The 15,351-nt window shown below is 43.2% G+C and overlaps 2 protein-coding genes across 4 annotated transcripts; one reads left to right on the top strand and one right to left on the bottom strand.

The window, feature by feature from the left end:
- Window positions 1–82: 82 nt before the first annotated feature.
- On the bottom strand, window positions 83–7,866 carry mlsl (malate synthase-like). Of its 3 annotated transcripts, none has more exons than XM_021583937.2 (15): window positions 7,650–7,866; window positions 6,190–6,318; window positions 5,822–6,040; window positions 5,438–5,528; window positions 5,083–5,159; window positions 4,525–4,635; window positions 4,332–4,391; window positions 3,996–4,152; window positions 3,505–3,703; window positions 1,642–1,720; window positions 1,390–1,482; window positions 1,208–1,280; window positions 1,034–1,101; window positions 800–930; window positions 83–624 (listed from the first exon to the last, which is right to left on the bottom strand). In XM_021583937.2, exons 2-15 carry the CDS (start codon window positions 6,304–6,306, stop codon window positions 453–455), a joined length of 1,647 nt encoding a protein of 548 aa, XP_021439612.1. In that variant the 5' UTR covers window positions 6,307–6,318; window positions 7,650–7,866; the 3' UTR covers window positions 83–452. The 3 variants fall into 3 exon arrangements, with proteins under 3 accessions (XP_021439612.1, XP_021439611.1, XP_021439613.1); XM_021583936.2 differs by lacking the exon at window positions 7,650–7,866 and adding an exon at window positions 6,640–6,907; XM_021583938.2 differs by lacking the exon at window positions 7,650–7,866 and adding an exon at window positions 6,640–6,909 and having other exon boundaries at window positions 392–670.
- Window positions 7,041–10,002, top strand: LOC110505008 (ras-related protein Rab-33B). The gene is made up of 2 exons (XM_021583939.2): window positions 7,041–7,553; window positions 7,915–10,002. Exons 1-2 carry the CDS (start codon window positions 7,323–7,325, stop codon window positions 8,401–8,403), a joined length of 720 nt encoding a protein of 239 aa, XP_021439614.2. The 5' UTR covers window positions 7,041–7,322; the 3' UTR covers window positions 8,404–10,002.
- The last annotated feature ends 5,349 nt before the right edge of the window (window positions 10,003–15,351 follow it).

Raw genomic sequence — 15,351 nt, 5'->3', positions numbered from 1 at the left:
TATTTTCCTTCCTAGTTTTACCCATGTGAAAGTCCCATGAAACCACTTCCTGATAAAGCAAAAACACACTGACACTCTACAGTTAGTGGGGTTTGTTTTGGGGTTTTATTTCTGTTTATTGGTCAAATGTTATAGGCTCATCCAATGTTACCAATCCATCTTTTATTTTTTTTGAGAAAGGCGTTTGTCAATCATACTGAGTTCTGCACACAGACCACTCCTAACACACAGAGGACTTATCAATAACTAAAGTTGAATAAAAAGCTATTTCCTGATGCCATTTTTCCTGCAGAAGTTTGTATTTTATTCAAGGATTCCGGATCAGTATTGTTAAGAAAAACTCAAAATTATTTGAAGGGTCTTGAAGAGGAACACTTTTGCTCACGTTGCCTCACATGCTCACCGTAGGTACTATGAGGGGTGTAAATACAATGCAATGTTGGACAGGGATTTCAGAGTTTTGGTCTGGGCACGTCCCCTGCTGCCCCACCCTCATGCCTTTTGGCTTGAGAGCTGAGGAAGGTGTGGTCCAGGTTGAGGTAGGTGGTGAGGAACTCTGGGAAATCTCTCTTCTGGACAACCTCCAGGAACATGGCTGCAGCTGTCAACAACCTCTGTTCCTCCCTAGAGGAGGGGGGGAAGAGTCAGGAGAGAACGGCAGAATAATGTCCTAGAAGGGTGGAAGAATTGGAGGCTCAAAGGAGAGGGAAGAGTGCAGAGACAAAGGAAACTTCTAGAAATGCAGAATGTTTGAGTTCTGAGTTATCTTGGAAACCTTATGCTCTTATCCAACTCCTACCTGACAGTGTGACAGCGTGTGACGACCTTCAGCTCCCCCATGACCTCCTGGGTCAGCTCTGTCACCAGACCCCGGGTGACCACCCTGCTATCATCCTCCAGCTGTGTCTGATGGCGGATCCACTGCCACACCTGGACACAAAACCCCACACAGACATCTCTCATGAAATGGATCCTGGACTCATGTTTTTTTGCAATGGGAAGTGCGGCACAGGATGACCTAAAGTGAACCTACCTGGGATCTGGAGATTTCTGCAGTTGCAGAATCCTCCACCTGTCCCCTGTAGAAGAAGTGACCTTTGCCTAGGGGAGACCCATGGAGCATTACATCAACATTACTCAATCACATATCCATCCCAAACCTTATAAGGATGCTGGTTCATTATGATGCATACTCTTGAATTCTCACCTTTGAGCCAAGCATCTATGAACAGGATTCCTACAGCGATGTTATACTTCAAGCCGTACAGGGTTACTCCACCCTAGAAGAACGTTTAGAGCAGTTCAGTACACGAGACGTGGAATGGTATTCCAGAGAGATGCATAGTGTAGTATAAATATACAGTAGCACAACGTTATTGAGTAACTGACCGCTGGCATACAGAGCAGGTCGTCGGGGGTAACCGTGAGGTCATCTCTAAGCTGGTGCATCTGGTTGTCACCCTGAGAATGCAGCTGGAAGAGCTGAGAAGAGAGTGATACAGAAAAGTGGGGAGAGTGACAAATCCAATTGTATTTGTCACCTTTGTAAACAACAGGTGTAGACTAACAGTGAAACGCTTATTGAGAAGACAACAGTTCCTTGAAAGGTATAGCTCAACAATTCCTACATTAAGCACTTACTTTCTGCATGGGCTCTATCAAGCCCAGGTCATACACCATGAAGCCATCAACACCAGCTTTGATCTCCAGTAACTTCAGTCTGAAATATGAGAAAGGGAGAAACAACATTTTTGCTAAATGGTGCAATTGGAGCCCAGTGAAATCATAATTGAGCAATCAGTCGTCACTGCTGTTGTGTAATATGACCAAAAACACAGAACAGATCAGGATCAAATAGGCAAGAAATTGATACAGTACCAGTCAAAAATTTGGACACACCTACTCATTCGTGGCTTTTTCTTTATTTTTACTATTTTCAAACTTGCAGAATAATAGTGAAGACATCAAAACTAAAAAAAAACACATGGAATCATGTAACCAAAAAATTGTCAAACAAATGAAAATAGATTTTATATTCTTCAAAGTAGCCACCCTTTGCATTGATGACAGCTTTGTACACTCTTGGCATTCTCTCAACCAGCTTCCCCTGGAATGCTTTTCCAACAGTTTTGAAGGAGTTCCCACATATGCTGAGCACTTGTTGGCTGCTTTTCCTTCATTCTGAGGTCCAACTCATCCCATACCATCTTAATTGGGTTGAGGTCAGGTGATTGTGGAGGTTAGGTCATCTGATGCAGCACTCCATCACTCTCCTTCTTGGTCTCCTTCTTACACAGCCTGGAGGTGTGTTTTGGGTCATTGTCCTGTTGAAAAACAACTGATAATCCTACTAAGTGCATACTAGATGGGATGGTGTATCGCTGCAGAATGATGTGGTAGCCATGCTGGTTAAGTGTGCCTTGAATTCTAAATAAATCACTGAAAGTGTCATCAGAAAAGCACCCTCACACATCCTCCTCCATGCTTCACGGTGGGAACCACACACGGAGGTCATCCGTTCACCTACTCTGCGTCTCATGAAGACACGGTGGTTGAAACCAAAAATCTACAATTTGGACTCATCAGACCAAAGGACAGATTTCCACCGGTCTAATGTCCATTGCTCTTGGTTCTTGGCCCAAGCAAGTCTCTTATTATTTGTGTCCTTTAGTAGTGGTTTCTTTGCAGCAATTCGGCCACGAAGGCCTGATTCACGCAGTCTCCTCTGAACAGTTGATGTTGAGATGTGTCTGTTACTTGAACTCTGTGAAGCATTTATTTGGGCTGACATTTCTGAGGTGCGGTTAATTTCTGCACTTATCCTCTGCAGCAGAGGTAACTCTGGGTCTTCCTTTCCTGTGGCAGTCCTCATGAGAGCCAGTTTCATCATAGCGCTTGATGGTTTTTGCGACTGCACTTGAAGAGACTTGGAGTCCTTGAAATTTTCCAGATTGACAGACCTTCATGTTTTAAAGTAATGATGAACTGTCGTTTCTCTTTGCTTATTTGAGCTGTTCTCACCATAATATGGACTTGGTCTTTTACCAAATAGGGCTATCTTCTGTATACCACCCCTAGCTTGTCACAACACAACTGTTTTGCTCAAACACATTAAGAAGGAAAGAAATTCCACAAATGAACTTTTAACAAGGCACAACTATTAATTGAAATGCATTCCAGGTGGCTACCTCATGAAGCTGGTTGAGAGAATGCCAAGACTGCAAAGCTGTCATCAAGGCAAAGGGTGGCTACTTTGAAGAATCTCAAATATAAATTATATTTTGATGTTTAACACTTTTTAGTTACTACATTATTCCATTTGTGTTATTTAATTGTTTTGATGATTTCACTATTATTCTACAATGCAGAAAATAGTTTAAAAAAAGAGTAAAAATAAAGAAAACCCATGGAAGGAGTAGGTGTGCCCAAACTTTTGACTGGTACTGTACATTAAGTGTATATATCAGATTACGTATAGATGACTGTGTAGAATAGGTTCTTCACCTGGTGACGTTGGCCAAGGCTGCTCTATAGGGGGCACTGTCCCTGTCCTGAGGCAGCAGCAGGGCTGCCATACCTCCAGTAGCCAGGGCTCCTCTACGGTGACATGTCTGGACCAGCAGGTCCATGTAGCTCCGCAGGAACAGCTTCTCCATGTTGACATACTTACTGCGGTCAGGGAGCAGGAAGGCCCCTCGGTGACCTGTCAGGCAATCATATGAACTTAAGATGACCTTTTGTAAACTAGTAGTCCAGTGATGTATCAAGATATACCCAGGGATAACCCATGTTTAGACAGCTGCTGCTTTCAGTTTTATAATAAGGTTAAACTGAGCTGTTTGGGACAGAATGGCCCCAATCTAAAAAACAACATGGTTGAAAGTTGAAAGCTGTCTTCTCCAACATTGCCAGAATAGAGACATTTTGTAGACCCATGAAAACCCTTAGTTTCTATGGAAAAGACAGGATATGACTGAGTGATTGAAGTCACTCACCAAACTTGTTGACAAAGGAGGCGGAATAATCCCAGATCCCACAGTTGAGTCCAGCGGAGTGATCCTTAAGCTCATACAGAATCTCCTCCATCTCAAATGCTGACAGCACATTCTCTATCAGCACGGTTGCCTTTATGCTGCCCACAGGCAGGCCCAGCTAGAGGATACAACACACACACACACACACACACACACACACACACACACACACACACACACACTTGTATTCAATGTTACTTATGATCAGTCATTTACTGTATATCTGAGAAGCAATCAAATAGCAAGTATGCTGTTCTAAAGTGTTTCACACCTTTACCATGTTGGCATGCTACAAACCTTCTGCTCTGTCCAGAGGAATATGTTGTTCCAAAGTCTCGCCTCCATGTAGCTCTCGACCTACCATGCATCGATGGTGGTGAGGAAAAGAGAGAGAGAGTAGTGGAGAGTTTGTTTTTTTATACCAGATCGTGTCAATCCTATTTGCTATTCTAACAGCCAATAACAGCACAGCTATCTACCATAGCCTTACTTTGGAAAGGTAGAAAAATGGCCCACTCTCGCTGTCGAACAACAGCTTGCCACAGTGGAACATGAGGAAGCCGAAATCACACAGCGGCCCTGGCACCTCTTTGCCTTTAACCTGCATACACACAAATGAATCAGCGCTGCTGAAATATCATCCACACAAAAATAAGGTGATGGTCAGGGGCTAACTTTCACTGGGAATGGGGGGGCATGTCCCCCCCCCCAGTTTTATCATTGGAATGTGATACAAAGGGTGCAAGGGTGTGCTTTAGGACCATGCGGATGCCTCTGAGCTATCGGGTAAGCTTTTCTGAGTATTTTTTTTACTATATAAATATATATATATATATATATATATATATATATATATATATATATATATTTTTTGTGTGTATGTCCCCACCACTTCTAAAACCAAAGTTGCACCCCAGATGATGGTTGTAGACATAACATGATCATTTGGATGGCTCTACACTTTCAGCCAATCCAGATGTTGTATGCATGTAAACTGAGGTATTGAGATGAATTTGGACATCAGAGTGTTGAAGTTGGAATTCAATACCATCATGTTGTGTTCCACCATGTTCCAGGCTCTAGGGCGGAGCATCAGAACAGGAGCCTGGGATATCTTGGGGGCATCTGTTGGAGGACAGTAACAGTTGGGCGTATTCGTGAATAATAACAATGCAGGTCTTCATACAATATTCTGACCTGTAGGTCTACTTAAACATGGTGGAAAGTTATAAAGTCGACTAATGCAGGGTTTGTCATTCAAATATAAGATATTATAAAGTCCAGTTAAACAATCAAGATAGACTGTATACGTTTAGATTCAGATGATATGTGCCAACAAAACGCTTCCTGCCCTGGACCGAGCCCACCGTGAGTAATGGGTAATAGAGTGGATATAAACTCACTGGGAAATTGATTGTGCACCGCCCGGTAAACATTATAAATGCCTTTTATCTGGTTGTGGTACGTTGGGCAGTTTCCATCATCAAAATCAACCTGCAAGAGAAAAACAACACAGTCGTCTACATAGTGAAGAGGGCTTTTTTGGAATGCTCTGCCCACCAACAGATCCAGAATCACCTGATTTATACGTATTTTAACTTGTATATCAAATCCTCCTGATATCCAACATCCCTTGCCTTGTTGCAACATTCTAGACTGGGTACATACGTGACTGTTTCTGCATTCAACAATGTTACTTGTATGTTACATTCAACAACGTGTCAAACAAGGCTAATTGGCTAAATCTGACCCCTGAATATCCTTTACCTGTAAGCCCCATTGTGTACCTGTAGGCCCTGTGCAGGGGAACTGAGGGCCTGAATGAAGCGCTGGGTGTCACAGGGGGCCAGGTCCCCCACATCCACATGTCTCCTCTGCAGCCTCTGGGGGACTGGACGGACCCTCCAGCTAGGGTCGCTTCTTACGGGGGCTGTGACCTCACAGAACCCAGGTAGGTCACCTGACAGGTCCAGGTGGGTCTTCCTGGAGATTCTAAGCCTCAGGATCTTATACGACAGAAAGACACATACTGTATTAGACTAGGTTGATATACTGTATATTTTTTCGTGATCACTGATCACTTAGTTTGTCAACAAGTAGGCCTAGAGAAAACAAATATATTTGGAACAATGTATTAGTGCTTTTTTTGACCTACCTTGTCGACCTCTTCATCAAATGCTGAGACCAGTTCCTGTAGGAAGACCAGGGAGCCTGCGGTAAAGATGGTTCGATACTCAGCCTCCAACCCTGGGGGAGAGGGCTCTAGCTCCATGGTTATAGGATCCTGTGGGCCATAGTTATTACAATTGCAATAACATGCCTCAACTCTATGCAAAGAAATCATCAATCAACTGGGACATGACCATTTTAATGAAGTACTGTACGCTGTACATGAATATGTCTAGTTGGTTACTGACTGTCTATAGATAATGTTACAAACACAAGTTTACATGGATCAAAAAAGCACTGCAGCTTACTTCAATAAAACTAGCAGGACAGAGCGGAAATGTGTGAACTTTCACCCGTCATGACAATAAAGATAATGTTACAACATTTTAACAAACAACATTTGAACAAATTGTAATAGGTGGGAATGAGTACTCACGGACATGTTGATGCCTTTTTACACTACTGAAGTGGACTTTGGTAAGGTGCACCACTAACCATTGTTTGTTTTAGGTAAAGGTTAAAATCCACTTTCTAAAACATTAACAGGATTTTAAAGTGCTGACACACGTTCGAGATATTATCAAAAGTCTGAATACCTATTCCTATTTGATTCAAATTGTATTTGGAAGAGATTTAGTACTGCAGTTCACTTCTGTGATATTCCCATGTAATGCTTATTTTAGTGTTTTGACTGGGCTCGGTAGGGAGCTGGGACGCGGGCTGCAGTTGTAAGCAACGACCCTCGTGTCGAATCTGATCCAATCCACAGCGTCTTTCATTTTCTTGGTTACCTCTCGCGAGAGTTGTGTTTTCTGTCGATGTTGTACGTGGCTTCAAATGTAATGCAGGGCGGGGAAGGAGTTAGAAGGATGCTTAAAGTAGCAACCTGAGAATGTTATTCCAAAACTAATGCATGGTCATATGTTTATATTTGGAGGTTACAGATTTGTCACGAATGTCCAATTCCATTTGGCGAGATTGCTTGTCTCATTTTGACAGCTCATCCAGCTAGCATTGGCGGAGACGCGGTTTTGCAAGCCGTAACAGCTCTGGGTTAACGTTAGCTAGGCAGCTACTGTAGTTTGCTAGCATATCCTCGATAATCAATAACCAAACAATATGGAAAGTGTGGAGTCGTCGACGGAATTCACTAGTTCGCTGACTGTCTCGTCTCATCTTCCGCCACCACGGACGCGGATTTTCAAGATCATCGTGATTGGGGACTCCGGTGTGGGCAAGACATGCCTAACCTACCAATTCTGTGCGGGCAAGTTTCCAGAGAAAACCGAGGCCACGATCGGGGTGGACTTTCGGGAGAAACTTATCGAGATTGACGGCGAGAAAATCAAGGTGAATAGATAGATTACATAAAACAAGTGAAATGATTGTTTGGGTTGTTCCAAAACAACACAACGTGGAAACAATTGACATATAAATGCAGTCTACCTCATCCACGTTGGAGTTGTTGTGGCATCAATTTCAAACGTCTCTTGTCTTTGATCATCTCAAGGGCAGTGGCAGAAGAGAAAACTATCTGTCTGGTGCGCTGACTGCCCTCTGCAGAATCATACATATTACAGTTCAGTTCATCCTCTGGCAAACTCACAGTGAATATAAGGTCTATCTAGGTACTGTATTTCATTTCCTTGGAGACTGACAACATTCCATAAAGAAGCTGTTCAGAGTGTGTTCATTTGACTTTCCCCTCCAGGTTCAGCTATGGGACACGGCAGGCCAGGAGCGTTTCCGTAAGAGCATGGTGCAGCACTACTACCGCAACGTGCACGCTGTGGTGTTCGTGTACGACGTGACCAGTGCCGCCAGCTTCCGCAGCCTCCCGGCCTGGATCGAGGAGTGTAAGCAGCACGCTCTGGGCCAGGAAGTCCCGAGGATCCTGGTTGGAAACAAGTGTGACCTGCAGAACTCTGTCCAGGTGGGCACAGACTTGGCCCAGCAGTTTGCTGACGCCCACTCCATGCCCTTGTTCGAGACATCTGCCAAGAACCCCTGCAGCAATGGCCATGGTGACGGTAGCCCTGGTAACAGTGATCACGTGGAGGCCATTTTCATGACGGTAGCCCACAAGCTGAAGTCCCAGAAGCCACTGATACTGAGCCAGCCGCCAGGGGGGGACACGGTGACCCTGACGAGGGGAAGGGACGAGGGCGAGGAGAAGGCGAGCTGGGCCTGCATGTGCTGAGAGAGAGCATTGGGGGGAGCAAGAGAAGAAGGTTGTGGGGAGATATAGGAATCAGGGTAGATTCCTCTACTTCCAATATCAGGGTAGATCCCCCCCCTCTAACAGTTAAGCACCTTTTTATTATTTAAGTGGATGTGTGGCCACCTGAGAGATGGGGTGATGTCATCATATTACAAGAGTTTAGGTGCCCTCAGTCAACACATAATTTCACTCACCTCCTGTGCTCCACCTTGACTGTGTGTTACCACACACATGTTCTGTGTTAGGAGGTAGTCCTGACGGTGTTAGCACTGTCATCATATGGTAAACATCTCAGTGACCTGGGAAAGCTAAGGATAAAAAGGAACTTGTTTGAAGTGAATCTTGTTGACGGGTTCCACTGAACTGTGTTTGAGCTAGAAAACTGTTGGCCAGATTGATGTACAACATATTCAATTTACACACACACACACACACACCTCAGAGTATACAGCGGGCAATATCAATACACCTCACTCAGGCGTTTCTGTACCAGAATACCCATCCATCGGGTTTATAATTGTGCCCCTACGCAAGTCCCACAATATACAAAAGTTTTCTTAAGCTAAGTTATGATCTTCTGTAGCATGTCTTGCATAAGTAACTTCTATAAAACAACTATTACAATATACAAAAAAATACCAATGTATCTTAAATCTGTTCTAACTGTAACATGTTTTCTACCCTATGATGTCATCCCAAAGGCCTTCACTATCGTCACCATTGCTTTGTGCGTTTGGATCACAGCTGGTCCTGTGGTGCATCGTTTTACGTGTGTTTGTGAGAAGGATGTGTGGCACAACATTAGATCAGATCAGTTCGGTACTGTGAGTGCAGCACAGTGTGATGCTGCACAAACCACTCCGCCTGATGAGATCACTGTTGATGTGGGGCAAGACTCGTCATCATTCCCTCTTCATAATCTGCTTTGGCAAAGTCATGATGACAACTGCTATCAATGCATGGGTATCTTTATCTTTACAACAAGCCTGTAAAATGTGTCAAAAGTAGTAGTGGTGAGGAGATTGATTACCTGTATTGTTGCCGTTGAACCTTAGCTAAGAGACCTGCTTCTTTGAACATGGGACAGTTGCAAAGAAACCCCCCACCAGTGAAATGACCCTCTAATGAAGACGGTTGGTGTTTATGTACTGTATGTCAGATAACCTGGAAGTCTTGTCGTATAATTACCGTTTTTAGCCAGCAGAGAACAGATGCCACCCCACAGTATGTCCAACACAACAATTAGCTGCGCTAAAGTACTGTGGGCTTAGATAGCCTTTTCTCAGGATACAGTTCAATTAAAAGATAATCACTCTCCGACCTGTTGCCCTTAGATTGGTCTATAGAACTAGGCAAGGGGGGGAAATGGTAGGCTTTATCAATTGCCTTGCACTCTTGTTTTGCTTACATCTGCTTTAAATATTTGTGTTTCTGATGTGTTCTGTTAGTGCTCTGTGTCATTAATTTGTCATTTCAGGTTAATCAATCATTTTTTTTCTGTTCATTTTATTTCGGCTGTTTGATACAAAGGTATGTCTGTTTGAGAAAGACACTGTTTATTTTAACGAGACTGACCACTTCAGGAAATAATTCCTGCAATGGTTTATGGATTACATTAGAAATGTTATGTGTAACCTATGTATGTCATTTCAGGTCGACATGTTCTTTTATCTGTGGGATGGGGGAGTTAAAAGAGTTCAACTATTGTTGTGTTGATCGTTTGTGGGAGCTGTCAGGGTATTACCACTTCAGGGTTGTTGTGATGGTGGAACACCTCGTTGTCATTCTCGCCATTGGTCAACGTTAGGCATGCCTAGCCTGACACCATCACCATGGAAACACAGGAGTGCACTAAAGACAGGATTAACCTGGCGAGGGTCAAACCATGCTATTAGATTATTGAACATTCTGTCACCTTTGGCATTGTCAGACAATTGTAGCCTCAAGCCACCCACCTTGATCACTTACCAATACTGTGTTTTTCCTTTGGGAAGCAAAGAGTCACCACAAAATTAAACAAATCAAGTGTTGTACTCTATATTTGACAAATCATTTAAATTGTTTAGATGAAAGAACACTCATATTGTTCACCAAACCAGTCCACACAGGTGCTCGAGTTTCACTGAGGTTGGTGTTTTTGTGTAAAAAACACGTCAATGAACCCACACACAACGCCGCACAGGCCAACTGCAGCATGCCCAGAACAACGACCCTGCGCTGGTTTAATAAGGATCGGAACATTTTTTTTTCAATTTTCGCCTAAAATGACAACCAAATCTAACTGCCTGTAACAGAAACAGCAGCAGTTCAAACTTTAGAACCAATTTCCTACATTTGAATATAACAATTATTTTATCAAACAAAACTATGCTACATTTTATCTATGGAACCCTCATGATGACAAATCAGAGCAAGATTACTGTATGTAAGTACATTATTTACCTTCAGACGTGAATGTAATCAAACCCGTTGTCGTGAAAAGTTTTTTGTTGTTGTGCCCTTTCCTCAAACAATAGCATGGTATTTTTTCACTGTAAAAGCTATTGTAAATTGGACAGTGCAGTTAGATTAACAATTGAAGCTTCCTGTCCATATAAGACATGTCTATGTCCTGGGAAATGTTCTTGTTACTTACACCGTCATGCTAATCACATTAGCACACGTTAGCTCAACTGTCCTGGTGGAGGGACACCGATCCCGTAGAGGTTTTTAACCCCTTCTCTGCCGGACACAAATAGCCATCGTTGTACTTCCTTCTCCTGTGACGTTGTCCTTCGTGTGCAAATGCTAAGAAGCGTTTTTAAATACCCTGTGACCACTCAACTATTGTCAACAAAGGTCAATTAATTACATTCATAATTTCATGTATTTGAACACACAGGGTGAATTCTTAAAAAGTGTGATGTCATAAACTAGGACAGCTTAATCCTGACGAGTTAATTTCTTACTAGACCGTTGCAGAGAAACCACATGATCAAAATCACATCACTTCATTGGTGTCACATCATTTAGTGGGTTAAAGCAAGCTTTAAACAGGAAGCTCACCCGCAAGCACATGGTCAGTGACAGCTATTTTTCTGTTTCGAAGTTAAGATGATAAAACTCATAAATAATGCACTGTTTTGCTTTACCAAACATAACTAGCTAAAGTAGAACAACATGGAGCAACTAAAGTAGGACAGCATGGATCATTTGTGTCTTCCTAAGGCTTGTAGTTCCTGGAGGTGTGTGTGTGTATATGTATATGGTGGCTCGACAAATGTATTTCAATGGATACGTCTTTTCCACTAAAACAAGGCAGGTTTGTCTGAAAAGGTGAACATGGTTTAGTCTGTACTGTATTCTGCCCTTCTTAAAGACCTGGCAACAAAGAAAGTATTTTTTAAACATCACGCTCTGGGCTGGATGTGTTAATGTGTAGTTCATACATACATAATCCATGAGCAGAATTACTCTCTTACCCCAATTAGCCATGACATCTCTAGTTTGAAAGTGACTGTTGTCTTGGAGGTGTGCCACGGCATTTTTCCTACATTTCCGCCCATGTGGGCCAACCCACTAGCAATTTTAGTTCTAGCAAATGAGAGTCAGCCCCTCGCATTTGAGTGTGTGGTGGTTAATTTCTGTATTATCCAAAATGATGAGAGACAAACTTATCACACAAGTCAGAGTTATACTTAAACTAAATATTTATTCACTTATTAAAGGAGAGCAGGTCACACACACACACACAAGTGAATGATGTGAGTGCTCTGCAACAACGATGGCTGGTCGACGAACCACCCTTAGATGATTCATGGAGAGCACCGACACAAAGGATACAACAATCTTTTATAGTCTACATGACAAACAACAGATGTGTGGAATGGGTCATAAGGTTGGGATTTGTATGAAAGAAATGAATAATTCACAGGAAACAAGATCTGCTGTAAAGACTGTTCTCATTGTGTGGAAACCAGGGTCTGGGCCCCAAAACAAGGTTCCTCTCATAATTATAGAAAACAGAAAGGAAAACGCAGCACACTGCTGCTCATGGTCCCAGGTGATATTTATTTACAACGTTTCAACCCTTAGGTTAGGCATTAGGCATCCATATCCCAGGTGGGGCTGGAAGGTCCTATATATAGAGGCAGTACTCAGTGACATCACTTCCTGAAACAGGATGTAAAAGAAAATGTATAACATAGTTTCACAATATGACCATTAAATGTATCAATCAATATATATGATCATACACAGGCAATGTGATCAGTATTTACAGTAATATACATACACATACAATATTAAATTAGGATTTAAAATTTTAAAAACAAAAACAGAATTTAGACATTGAAACTATTAAAACGGTTTCAAGATGTGATGGTCATTAAGGACAAAACCTCCCTTTCTACAGATCTCTATAGGAAAACGAGGGACAGGAACACCCTCCTTAGAGGTGACAGCTTTCATCCATGTCCACTTATTAAAAGTCTCCTTATAAGTCAATTCAGTCATATCAGAAGAATATGCAGATCTGATGCTTCTTATCAGGAACATTCCACAGGCCTCACACAAAGATTTAAAGAAAGAGGGTACAAAGACAATTGGGTAAAACATGTCAATGATAATTTTGAAGGACTAACAGTTGGATAGCCTTCAACCAAAAGTAAAAGAAAAAGCAGAACATGTCCAATAATGCTTTACGCAATACTCACCATTGGGGAAGGCCTTTAAGGACATTATCAAGAAGCACTGGTAAATTATTGATACAGACCCACAATTGAAACCCATTTTAAAAATCCCCCACATATGGTTTTTAAAAGACCCCCAAACGTGAGAGATCAAATCAAATTTTATTCGTCACATGCGCTGAATACAACAGGTGTAGGTAGACCTTAAAATGAAATGCTTACTTAAGAGCCCCTAACCAACAATGCAGTTTAAAAAAAATACGGATAAGAAATAAAAGTAACAAGTAATTAAAGAGCAGCAGTAAAATTACAATAGCGAGACTATACAGGGGGGTACCGGTACAGAGTCAATGTGCGGGGGCACCGGTTAGTTGAGATAATATGTACAAGTAGGTAGAGTTATTAAAGTGACTATGCATAGATGATAACAACAGAGAGTAGCAGTGGTGTAAAAGAGGGGGGCAATGCAAATAGTCTGGGTAGCCATTTGATTGGGTGTTCAGGAGTCTTATGGCTTGGGGGGTAGTAGCTGTTTAGAAGCCTCTTGGACCTAGACTTGGCACTCTGGTACCACTTGCCGTGCGGTAGTGGAGAGAAGTCTATGACTAGGGTGGCTGGAGTCTTTGACAATTTTTAGGGTCATCCTCTGACACCGCCTGGTATAGAGGTCCTGAATGGCAGGAAGCTTGGCCCCAGTGATGTACTGAGCTGTTCGCAATACCCTCTGCAGTGCCTTGCGGTCGGAGGCCGAGCAGTTGCCATACCAGGCAGTGATGCAACCAGTCAGGATGCTCTCGATGGTGCAGCTGTAGAACCTTTTGAGGATCTGAGGACCCATGCCAAGTCTCCTGAGGGGGAATAGGTTTTGTCGTTCCCTCTTCACAACTGTCTTGGTGTGCTTGGACCATTTAGTTTGTTGGTGATGTGGACACCAAGGAACTTGAAGCTCTCAACCTGCTCCACTGCAGCACAGTCGATGAGAATGGGGGCGTGCTTGGTCCTCATTTTTCTGTAGTCCACAATCATCTCCTTTGTCTTGATCACGTTGAGGGAGGGAAAGGTTGTTGTCCTGTCACCACACGGCCAGGTCTCTGACCTCTCTATAGGCTGTCTCGTTGTTGGTGATCAGGCCTACCACTGTTGTGTCATCGGCAAACTTAATGATGGTGTTGGAATCATTCCTGGCAGTGCAGTCATATTTGAACAGGGAGTACAGGAGGGGACTGAGCACACACCCCTGAGGGGCCCCTGTGTTGAGGACCAGCGTGGCGGATGTGTGTTACCTACCACCTGGGGGCGGCCCATCAGAAAGTCCAGGATCTAGTTGCAGAGGGAGGTGTTTAGTCCCAGGGTCCTTAGCTTATTGATGAGCATTGAGGGCACTATGGTGTTGAACACTGAGCTGTAGTCAATGAATAGCATTCTCACATAGGTGTTCCTTTTGTCCAGGTGGGAAAGGGCAGTGTGGAGTGCAATAGAGACTGCATCATCTGTGGATCTGTTGGGGCGGTATGCAAATTGGAGTGGGTCTAGGGTTTCTGGATGATGGTGTTGATGTGAGCCATGACCAGCCTTTCAAAGCACGTCATGTCTACAGATGTGAGTGGTATGGGTCGGTAGTCATTTAGGGAGTTTACCTTTGTGTTCTTGGGGACAGGCACCATGGTGGTCTGCTTAAAACATGTTGGTATTACAGACTCGGACAGGGAGAGATTGAAAATGTCAGTGAAGACACTTGCCAGTTGGTCAGCGCAAGCTCGCAGTACACGTCCTGGTAATCGGTCTGGCCCTGCAGCCTTGAATGTTGACCTGTTTAAAGGTCTTACTCACATCAGCTGAGGAGAGCGTGATCACACAGTCTTCCGGAACAGCTGGTGCTCTCATGCATGTTTCTATTTTATTTGCCTCGAAGTGAGCATAGAAGTAGTTTAGCTCGTCTGGTAGGCTCGTGTCACTGGGCAGCTCTCAGCTGTGCTTCCCTTTGTAGTCTGTAATGGTTTGCAAGCCCTGCCACATCCGACGAGTGTCAGAGCCGGTGTAGTACAATTCGATCTTAGTCTGTATTGACGTTTTGCCTGTTTGATAGTTTGTTGGAGGGCATAGCGGGATTTCTTATAAGCTTCCTGGTTAGAGTCCTGCTCCTTGAAAGTGGCAGCTTCTAGCTTTTAGCTCAGTGCGGATGTTGCATGTAATCCATGGCATCTGGTTGGGGTATGTACGTTCAGTCACTGTGGGGATGACGTCATCGATGAACTTA

The sequence above is a fragment of the Oncorhynchus mykiss genome, chromosome 31 (assembly GCF_013265735.2).
Source record: "Oncorhynchus mykiss isolate Arlee chromosome 31, USDA_OmykA_1.1, whole genome shotgun sequence".
Classification (NCBI taxonomy): Eukaryota; Metazoa; Chordata; class Actinopteri; order Salmoniformes; family Salmonidae; genus Oncorhynchus; species Oncorhynchus mykiss.
This window is presented reverse-complemented; position numbering and strand designations above follow the sequence as displayed.

Excerpts from the sequence above, each read along its gene's own strand:
- mlsl (XM_021583936.2), bottom strand. Across the intron at positions 4,153-4,331 it reads TCCTCTGGACAGAGCAGAAG|CTGGGCCTGCCTGTGGGCAG; the intron begins GTTTGTAGCATG and ends TGTATCCTCTAG. Across the intron at positions 931-1,033 it reads CAGAAATCTCCAGATCCCAG|GTGTGGCAGTGGATCCGCCA; the intron begins GTAGGTTCACTT and ends TTTTGTGTCCAG.
- LOC110505008 (XM_021583939.2), top strand. The coding sequence starts at position 7,323 with ATGGAAAGTGTGGAGTCGTCGACGGAATTCACTAGTTCGCTGACTGTC. Across the intron at positions 7,554-7,914 it reads TTGACGGCGAGAAAATCAAG|GTTCAGCTATGGGACACGGC; the intron begins GTGAATAGATAG and ends TTTCCCCTCCAG.